General features: G+C 42.0%; 1 protein-coding gene across 1 annotated transcript; it reads left to right on the forward strand.

Annotated features, from left to right (window-relative positions):
* Positions 1-5,421: 5,421 nt before the first annotated feature.
* On the forward strand, positions 5,422-9,677 carry T265_02285 (hypothetical protein; the record flags this gene model as incomplete). The annotated part of the gene is made up of 2 exons (XM_009166489.1): positions 5,422-5,654; positions 9,554-9,677. 2 exons carry the CDS (start codon positions 5,512-5,514, stop codon positions 9,675-9,677), a joined length of 267 nt encoding a protein of 88 aa, XP_009164753.1.
* Positions 9,678-11,445: the final 1,768 nt, after the last annotated feature.

Raw genomic sequence — 11,445 nt, forward strand, 5'->3', positions numbered from 1 at the left:
GGGGATTTACCCAGTTACTAACTTAAGTTTAACAAGCAGATTTTCCTTATGTGATTTGAGTGTGTTTCGGAGTTTATGTATACTTTTGCACGCCATTAAATGCCTACTGTAGGCCCAGTTAAAACCTATGGAACACTCCACTCTTCCGTCAAACGCACACTGCCATCTGGAAGCTGGGTTGATCTGAAACCACTTATCGATAAGTTGCAAGCATGCCGACTAATCAATAATGATTGAGAACATGGTTTGAAGTAGGAGTTATTTCTAATGTCAGATCAGTCACACCGAAGAAGTTAGGTGATACTGTTGTATCCAGAATATGGAACCCATTCGGGATTTTGTGGCGCTATCTTGATCGCGTGCATAGGCCTTCTCGCAATAATTTAAACAAGCGACAGACATGCAGAGACAGTCTGTCTTAGAAGTTTGGTGAATTGTAGGATACTGCAACCTGACCACTCGGGTTCAAACGTACGATAGCCGCGTGCACGCTATCCGATAAGCTTTAGTCTGATTAAACGTGATGGTAATAAAGTACTTGCATTTAAAGCCTTTGCTTTGTACATCAGTGATACCCCGCCCTCGGTGCAAGAGCGAAGTTTTTGAAATACCCGCGGCGTACACTATCTCATCCGATTATGTCTGCTTCAAATGGATGAGAGAAATGAATATCCAGCGAGAGACACAGGTGTGTACTTCAGTACTGCCACTGGTCACCACAGAATCAAGGCAATATCCCATTTTCTCGTCGCAGCTGGCAGTGGCGGTGGTCATGCGTCGTAGGAAAATAACCGCGCGTATAATTGCACCTCCACCGAATTATGGGCATCTTTTTCATTAACGTTTCGACAAGGGCACCCTTGAGAATTTCGACCTTTGTTTTACATCTTGTCATTGCTCACATAAATTTATAGGATTCTGAACCGACCGCAATCGTACTCAACAAACGTTTCACTGGCAGTTGACCAAAATATATTGCTTTTCGCATGAATGAAATCTATCGCCTAAGATCAAAATTCATTTATTAATAAATACTCCTGGTGTTCTCCACAACTTGACCACCGTGTTTTGCTTTCGGAACTATAACCTATATATTTGAACAGTTCTAGTCTTTTGTGGAAATCCGGTAGCCCTCTGCGATATGGGAATATGTCGATGGCTTTTTTGGCGGAAAAAACATAATGAATCATCTCACGAATTAGTCACGGAGTCACCCTGCATTTCCATTCCGGGCAGGCCTCACCAAACGATAGAATGCACTTGGTGCGATTCCCCTTTCAATAAGAGCAACAAAAATTGAGTAACATCTCTTTGTGTTAGAGAGAGCTCACCAACTTTCGAAAAGGGATGTTATTCAGAAGCCATTCTAGTCGACAGTCCACCCCCAGGAATGAATTAGTTAAACACGGAGTTTCTTGATTTCACAGCAGAAATACTTTTATTCTCCTGCTTGAAAGAACCTGCTAGTAAGGGTCTAATGTACCTTACTAGCGATTGGATCCACTGCGGTTTGATCGGAGGTAGTTGTTAATGAGCTGGATAAAAGTATATTTGACGTGTAATGGTATCATTAATGGGAAACAAATAATAGAGACAAACCGTGAGTTGTAGCACAGAGCGCTCAGTTTCAATCACACATCAGGCTGAATTACAGCTTCCTGCTCAGCCGTGTCTGTTGCAACACGAACTGTTTTTTCTTGTAACGATCAACCTGTGATATTTCAATTTCAGCTAAGATAGCCGAGATTACAAAAGGTAAGTCGCTCTCCAGATAAGCCGAATGTTAGCCATGTGCATATGTGCCTCTATTGCCCGGATTATTGAGTAGGCAAACTAAGTGACTCGGTCACAGATTTGTCCGCACCACGAGAAGCTTCTAGGGGTAATCTGAACACGAAGTGTTTCAACTAGTGAAGTTCAACAGTATCATTCGCGTTCATATTAAGATTGGAAATGCTCAACCCTTCTTCAAATATCTGTCAATATTTGACATCATTTATAGGCAGCTGATTTGCTTGCTAGTCCAATATTGTCATCTACGATGAATCAATACTACAGCACTTATTTTTAGGAATAGCTATGGCGCAACCAATGCGATAGGGGATACCCATCCATTGCAAGTCACCTCTTAGGAGTCATGCTGATCAAAGGTGTATTAGCAGTGTTTGGTAATCGTTGCCGCAAACACAGCAATATGGATTGTTTTCCGTCATTTCGAGTCATCATATGGCTTCACCCAAACTGATGGGAGTTGCCAAACGGTCAGGATCGATTTTGACAAACTATTCGGGCCTAGATGACCCCCCGAAATACCACGTTCCGAGTCCGGGAAAGACATGTTACAAAAAACAATGTAGGTTGGGATGAACAAGCTTCCTTCTAAACACAATCCAGCACCCACCATTCTGTCAATGTGCTCCAACATGAGAAATATGACCCATATATTTGGACAATTGTGCTTTCCCTGAAAACTTGGTAGCTCCCTCCCATACGGTTACATTTCGATGTTAAACTGTGTATATTTTTGTGTCAGCCAAGGATTCGTCCAGATTACCGAGGTCCCCTGCAGTGCGCTTTGTTCCAAGTAGGCTTCGGTGAACCTGCCAATGCATTTATCTTGATTCTGATTTCAGCGTCAACGATACCGAGTGAGTTGTTTGGGTGTGCGCCACATTAGGCAAATTTGTTTTCGATAACTCATGTGAGTCGAGTTGCATGCCAACCGGCAGTTCAACTCACGTGTCAGGATAGCAGGGTCCAAAATCAAGTTGGATCGAGGGAACGCTCCGCTGATGAGCTGCAGCTAGACTGAAACCCGGTTCAGTCCTTCGACATATCGGATTGCGCAGATCAGAATTCTCGCAATGGGACATGAAGGAGGATGCTCCGGCAACATAGGTTTAAATGCACAGACTTCAGATCATGGTATTATGCACAAACAGACGGCAGCTACTCATCCACTCCAGATTTATTTGGACCCATATTGATTTATCTATATTCAGAAATGCTGAAGCGAAGTTACTCTTAATATATATATATATATATATATATACCGTCCATTCGGTGCCGGGCGTGATGACTATGGTGAAGTAGGGTAATTCCTCGTAATCGTGTACGCGATGTACCATATCCTGCATGGCTAATATTAGCCTGGTACTCAATATCAAAAACATTTTATCACATTTGGACTCCCTAAGTGGGTCTGACCAACTGAAGACCGGCCAGCCGAATCGAACATAAGCCAGTCCCAGGCATAGTAATTGATTTGCCCAATTCTCATTAATTTGATCCTCAACGTGGTGTTCTCCAGTTAGGAATCCGTGTATGCTTCATGCTACTGTACACAGTACAGTAGCAACACAATAGTCCTTAGGAAAGATCAGCACCGCAAGCCGAAGATTCTGGCTTGTAATACTGAGTGTTTACTCACCAATGCTCTTCGGTAAATACTAAAGTCCATATGTGACATATGGTCCATGTTTGTTCCACCCAGATCATTCGACCGTAATAACGCCTAGCGAGGTCAAAATTGACCCCATCTCTATCCTGAAAATTCGGTAACCGTTTTCCACAAAATCGATGTTTCATTATTGTAATATACTACACATATTTGATAATACTGTATTGACACCAACGACTGTTGCTGTTTATCAAATTGCTCAGGAGTATAGAAGTTCTGTGATTTTTCAACAGAATTTCATAAACAGCAAGCCCTTCAAAGTGTAAAATATCTTTCTTGCACTTATTTAAAGCGAACACGCTAGGAACCACGCGGCCCCTCATGTCCGAATAACCACGCGACATCTAATGCATCCGACGACACGCCACGCTTCACTTCGTCACTGCTGTATTTTGCGTGAGGTGGAGATTCATTTATGGTAATCAGTAATAAGGGTACAGAGCGCATCTTATTTGGAAAAAACTCCATTCATCATAACCTCATTAGCTGAAACTATACATAAAATTCGAATACGGAAACTAATCCATCCATGCAATTGCTTCACTCGACATCATCGGGGTACGCATAAATCCATCTAAACACAATCCTCGGCGATCATTGACCGGCTACAATCCACGTTTCTTCAATCTCAACTGACTTCATGCCTACACGTTTCAAAATATGGACTCACGAGCGGAAGATCTGGTTTTATTTCGAAGTTTCTCATCTTCATTTGCTACATCGCAAAGAATCTAGTAACAGGTCAGTCCTGGTTTCCATTCAACACACCGATAGCCACTACTCAAAGTAAGCCACCCGTCCATTTAGTACAGGTTTCCAGTTACACCTCTGTGCATCTTCCCCGGTGTCACGTTTGGAGAGTTGCACACGTTGCTGCAATTTCATATTTCTCCCCATGTATTCAAGTTTGTGTAACCTCACTTAACTATGCAGCGTCTACCAGAGCGCGACATAAGTCACCTGGTTTCTTGAGGTTTTCGATATTATAGATGTGACCTTTGCCGTGCCATTCTCTCCGATTACCCCATCATATTTGAATTCACTTAACTAACCGCAAGTTCATTGATTGCATTCAACCAACCATTGGCGGTGACAGAATATGTGCCTGGTGGAGTACTAACTTCAAAAATTGTCTGGAAGAGATCTTTCCTAAACAGTGAATGGAGACTCTGTTCTATAAGACTCCTGTCCTCCACCACTTGGTACTTCTAATCCAACTTCACTGATATCATGATACCTCCGGGTAATGCGGTCACATTTTTTTCTCCTGTAGTATGTTCAGACACTAAATTTGTTCCGGAGACTCAGGAGTCAATTAGTTCGCATTCTTCTGTCTCGGCAAGCCTTACTAATTATGCAAATGCATCAGCTTTGACTTCGCTTCCAGCCACGCACGCAACAAGTGAGTTTAGTCTGTGTGCACTGAGTTGTTTGCATAATTTTTCGAAAATCGGCTGTCATGCGTGGCACAAAGCCTGTGGAAAATACAAACAATTTTGTGTCACACCTTACCGTCTTCAATCAACAGACTAAACCAGACCGAACTTATCATGGTGTACTGTCTTTTCTTGGTCCTTATATGTTTATCCATTCGGGCGGATTTTTTATGGTACCTTCGCTGAAGCACACCTATTCTAGTGCGATCTGCTCAGAATCCGTACAGTCTGGAAAAACAAACTCAAATCGAAAACCGAACGGAGAACTTGTTTCGCTCACTCAGAATGTAGAAATTAATTATGTCAAGTATTATTTAGAATCCATTGTCCGTCGGGTTGTGTGATGGACACTTGCGAATATTTAACCAGATATTTTTGATAACATCGTAATTGCATTTATCTGGAAAGTCCCCACTTGGGTCTTACCATCGATATTCAGCTAACAACCGTAGTAACACACTTCGTGGTGTGAAATGCGTAGGCGGATAGCCAGAATTGCGAATGTTGGAGGAAACTACTCATTAGGTTGCTGAAAACTCTTCGACAGCCCACGGCCGGCTTTGCCCTTCTTGGGGCTCACAAGGTAGGCGCAGTCCCCGAGGTTCCATCAATTTTATGTTCTACTTGAACCCAAATTTCACTGTTTTCGATTTGCAAATGAGTGTATTTCTCGAAACTTTCGATTTATTCTGCAAGTCTGTTCCATTAAACACACTTGAGCAGCAAGGAATGCCCCTTGAGGTTTCTGCGTCTAATCTGTTCTTAGCATTTGTGCTAATCAGATTTCCCTAGTGGGATATTGTCGTGTTAAATATCTTAAGTCAGTCCGCGAACACGAAGTCCATGGAACATTTATGCTGTCAACATAATAGTTGAGAGTTGCAGAACACTTTACGCTTCTAGAAATACACGATCTCAATCGGATAACAAATTAACCGGATTTCGGTCTTTGGTCATCCGAACTACACCACCTTAGGCAACCAGTGCACTTGTGTGCCGTTCGCAACTTTCGTTGGCATCCTCAAATAAGCAAGTGCTGCGACAACTGAGTCAGGGATTGGGGATATCAAGTGGACTTCTTTTTGGCATGAACTTTTTGATGTAGACGGATTTTAGTTATAACCGCATACTCACCTGATTTAACTCGGCCAGTACACCCCTTGACAAAGTAACAGCGGACCAACCGAGTCAAAAATGAATGTGGATAGCCGTAGCTGACAGACATTTCTGATCGGTGATGAACCGCATTCGTTTGTATTGAACATTTACAATTCACCATCGACCGAATGGACAGCTCAAAGTCATACGTGACTCAATAGCAATGAAAACTATGGTTGTACTATCATCTTGTCCTTCAGAGTGTTACGGTTGGTGCTCATATGCTCCGTGAACGAACACTACAAACAAGGGAACAAGGAACCAACAGAGCCGGAAGTGGCTCATAGGCTAGAGCGCAAACTTTCTATCAAAAATGTCCGTGGACTGAACCCAGTCTCTGATTGTGTATAGCCTCCTGGTAGGAACTCATGTGTCGTGATTCTCTCGCGTGTCAGGGCATGTGCGAACCGAAATCATGATAGAGTCGAATTAATATTGATTAATACAAAGGTGAATAAAGGTCACACTTTGGTGTATCAGCCCAAGTTACGGCTTCCCGTTCAAGTGCCTATGTTACAACACGAACTGCTTTTATCTCGTAATGATCAACCTATGACATTTCAGCTAAAACAGCCGAAATTACAACGGGTATGTCACTCTCTAAATAAGCCTAATGTCATCCTTGTGCGTATGTACCTCTAGTGCTTGGGGTATCGAATAGGAGTCTGTCTCACAATAGGCAAACCAACTGACTCGGTCACAGAATTGAATTTTCCCCGTGAGGTACCGACAAACAGTGCTTATATGCGAGGTGAGTTGACTTGTACGTTACAGAAGCCGGTAGGCCACGTTCAAATTTATCTTATGCGGTCGTTGGCCTGTTCGCTGAGCTGGGTAATCTGATTGCAAACGTTTCAGCACCAAACCGGTTGACATCATCAGTGCGTTATTTGGTAGCGTAGTGGTGCGTAGCGGTGGGTTGGTGGTTGTGCGTTGACTAGTCTTTCACGTAAGACTACGCAACCTGAGCTACAGACATTTTCCTTTATCTTAGGTGTGTTTACCACTCCTTGAGAGTTTACTTCAAATTTGTACGGTTGCTCCTTTTAACATCCACTGACATCATAGAAGGCTCGGCTTTTATGTCACATCGTCAGTGTGTCACCACGACTGCGGATCCCTAAATGCAGTGCTGACCTAATTGTCCTCACTATACCACCTCGTAGCCTGTCAACAACTTGATAAATGCTGCCACGAGTCAGCTCCAAGTGCACATTTTATGAGGTTTTGAGTCACTGTAAGTACGTGTACTGGTTAATCCAAACTATTAGAATATCATCGCCACGTACGCATCACCACAAACTGTGAATTTTGTTCAATATTCCAACACAATCAATCTTTCATTATCTTGCTGTCAATTCATTCAGGGATTTTCATTCACTTTTTATCTCACACAATCCTATTAACCGATGATTCACATAGTCTTTCATCTCCCCAACACTGTAAAACCACCAGAAACTATTACGGATTCTGCAGGGTATCTAAAGCTCGTCTCTAGCTTGAATATCATTGACATCTTCGAAACATCCGAATACAAACTTGAATTGAATAAGAAGTCCAAACAAACAAAAATACTTGCACAGATATGAGTAGTTTGTCCCGATTTGTAACCCGAAGTTAGGCTCACTCATTTGTCAACCCTGAAGAGACATCTGGTTCTCGAGTTCCGAGATGTGCTGCTGGGTGATTCGATGTCCAATCTGCTGGTATTTCAACCTGAGAACATTCGAATCCTATACTTCAAGGTGTGTTCTGGCGGGGGAGCTATCTCTCTGCCCCAGCAACGTTGGGAATCTCAAATCTGCTAGAGAACCCCATGTGTTTTGTACTCGATTGAGAAAGTCTGAATGTCATCTGTGACATTCGAAAGGAGGCCAGTTTGGATATCAGTCCCTTCTGAACAGTAGACATGCTGTTATCTCACGTTTTCTGGCGATTTCACACCAACAATGACATGAATTACGCTCGGATTTATTATTACTGCAGAACATCGCTAGCAGCCCATAGTATTCAGCTTCCCGAACACCTGTCATGCGTTTAATCTCTACTCAGTCGATACATACCTGATGTACACAAACTGTCACGTCGTAACCGGAGACTGTAATCATTCTTGAGTAATGTGTTTTGTTCACAGGTCTATCATCCAACTTTACGGGCCGTGCCGAGCAACCACCATACCTGTCAGTCCATCGCAAACTGCCAGATAGATCCTTGATTCCATCTTGAGTTTTCATATACTGAATTTTCATATCACAACCTAAAGATCAAAAACTAAATTCTAAGTGTTGTTTCCTTCCAACACTCCGATAGCGACAATTCAAGGTAAGCCATCAGGTAATCAGTAACGACTGTTTTAGACCTTTTAACCCATTACCTATGATTTCCATTTAGGTTACGTCTCACGGTCGTCATTGTTCATTTTGTTGGGAGTAAAAATTTCCGAAATTTTGTTTTTCTAACGCATCCGAATTTGAGCCAGCTGAGGATATAGTTATTTTGCAATTGTCTTGAATCTTGGTTCGCCGCTACTCTATAATGTTATTTTTTCAACCGCTCCATCACAATCGGCTACAGTTATACGTTGATCGCTGAACCCGTCATGATCAACCCAACAGCCGGTTTTGCGAATGTCATCAGTTCCCCTAACTACATCCCTGAATTACTTGTGGACTATTTTCCACAGGATTATCAATGGACGTAATTTTCTTCTCTTCATACTTTGAACCAACGCACCCAGTGCACCACCAATTATTTTTAAGTATTCTCAAATCGGAGGCTTGCCTCCTAATCTGATGTTTAACGATTTTTTCCTGTACTGTTTAACAATTCACATCCCACAACCGAAATTTTCTTGATTGGCTGTGTTGAACTCATTTGTCGTGATAACAAGGGGTCTTTGATAAAAAAGCTCACAAAAAGCACATTCAGGAAAGACGAAATTCTGAACTGGTCGTGTGGGTGCATCGCTTTTGGCATATCTATTTCAGTTTTGTGCTGTTATTGCAATTCATTTCCAGAAAAGTTCTGGCAAATATTAGCCCACGTGGGAATAAGAGAACCTGTTGGTGCTGGATAGAGCAAATACTTGTAAGGAAAATTATTCTACTCTACTTAGTAGGCCTGTGAATGAGAAGAATTTGGGCCAAGGCAAGTGATTGGAATTGACACTGGAATCGACTAGTGAAAAGAAACATTTAGCAGGGGCACGTGGTGGAATATATCGTATAATGATAATAAAATTAGGATGCCGTTTTATGGGGTGATTCCCTACGTCATCATAAGAGGTATTCTTAAATTTTCAATTTGGTGTTCAAACCAGCCTAAATAAAATTTCATTGCATAGAGATCTGTGGGTGGTAATGGTACCTGGTTGGAACGTCAGTCGTGAACTCTAAGAAGAAGCGCGGATAATTTCAAATGGTTCTGATTGCTGGATTCTCTAACATAATACCAACTAGCAGTTATTTAGACATCCAAACAGGATATTTCCTTTGTATAGACGTAATGCACTAATCATGAGGTTGCTGAAAACACTTCGACAGGGCACAGCCGGTTTTGCCCTACTTGGGGCTCATCAGATAGGCGCAGTCCCCAAGTTTCCTTCAACCATATGTTCTACTTGAACGCAAAGCGCTTGTAATTACACTCGTTTACACAACGATTTAATTTTGACAGGAAACCAGCTGAATCTCTCGTTTAGGGTGTTCCTAGGCAACTGGACGTTCTGCACCAAGCAGCCTCATTTATTACAATATTTGTGTTATTTACTTGTTTCGAAACGCTTTTAAATTACCTTCTTCGAATTGAAAGGGTTTGTGTGGACAAATCCGAGCGGCCCGTGGGAGGCTTCCTTAGCAAGTGACCGAGTACGAGGCCCTTTGAATTGACGTTTAGGCGCAACATCCCAAAACATTTCAGGTGATAATTTAAACCATTGAGGATTTACTCCAGTTGTCTTCAGGTGCCACAAATACAGCAAACGTTCATGAATGCTTGCATTTTAATTCATGCATAGATTGATCATTTCCCCATTTCATCCTCCTTAAATTTAATTTACTCGGAACATCAAACATTTGAGGAGTGTTGCTGTTATACATATTTTCTAACTTTCGACCATGGGGTCTTTTAGTTGATTTTCCATCTGGTTTTGGTGCTGCTTTTCTTGTTTTTTTTGGCTGGAACGGTTCGATATGGGAGACAAACCTCTGAATTCGTGTAGTGATCCTCGAAACCTTACCTTCATGATTCCTTGCAAATGCCCACACATGATGTTAGGTACAAATGCGTTTTCGCTGCCTGCAATTTCCTTGTTGAAGGCCGGACCGAATGTAAGCTATTGTTCAATCGCACCATTTGGGAAGTCTCTATATGGCATTCCATTGGCTGCCGAATATTGAATCTTACTGCCGATCATCTGAGATTTTCAAGTTTTAAATTTATATTTTCTGTGGTTTTTGAGAGGCATCGAATCAATACGGACTGCGGGCAGTGAACCGGTCTATTCATCACCTGAACTGTAATGTCTGGCAGCAATATATATATATATATATACATATATATATATATCATCTTAAAGCGCCAAACAGACCAACTTAAAATCAGTTTCTCAGGCACTAAGGAAGTACGAATTGTTTTCACTAATATTATCGATTTGTTACTGCTGTTTGAACGATGGGTACGACTTACTAGCAATATCACTAATCACTCATAAGGGGACAAGGTAACCGTCAATATTAAATAGCGTATTGAGCTGAGCACATGTAGCATGTGCCATGCACAACAATGGCGACGAAATTGCCCTCCACGTTGGTACCCTCGAGTGGATAAAGTACAACCATCAACTATCCTCAAAACGCATCTAATTTACGTTGCTCTGAATGGGACAGTAGATCAAATAGTGCCCATTAATGAGGATTCAAGATGCGCCACATCATTCATCCACCCTATCATTGGGCACTTCGTTTCGGACGAAGTTCAGACCTGGAATATTAGATGCACGATATGTCCGAAAACTTAGCTTGGAGTCAATTAGGTAACCCCTTCTATTCCCCTAGACAAATTATTCTGTGGTTAGCTCTCGTCATCACAGACGAATTGACATTTCTAATAATGGTTTTTCTTCACAGACCAACGAAGCACAACGTCTTTGATCGCAATCAGTCCGGATGAAAGTGAGTTACAAGTCTTCTGCAGTAAAGTGTTCGCACGGGGGAGGTGTAGATCGACGAATTGACTAATAATGGTTTTTCTTCACAGACCAACGAAGCACAACGTCTTTGATCGCAATCAGTCCGGATGAAAGTGAGTTACAAGTCTTCTGCAGTAAAGTGTTCGCACGGGGGAGGTGTAGATCTGTTATATGCTCGGATTCAGAAACCATTGCACTGAATC

Source organism: Opisthorchis viverrini, assembly GCF_000715545.1.
Source record: "Opisthorchis viverrini unplaced genomic scaffold opera_v5_26, whole genome shotgun sequence".
In the NCBI taxonomy this organism is placed as follows: Eukaryota; Metazoa; Platyhelminthes; class Trematoda; order Opisthorchiida; family Opisthorchiidae; genus Opisthorchis; species Opisthorchis viverrini.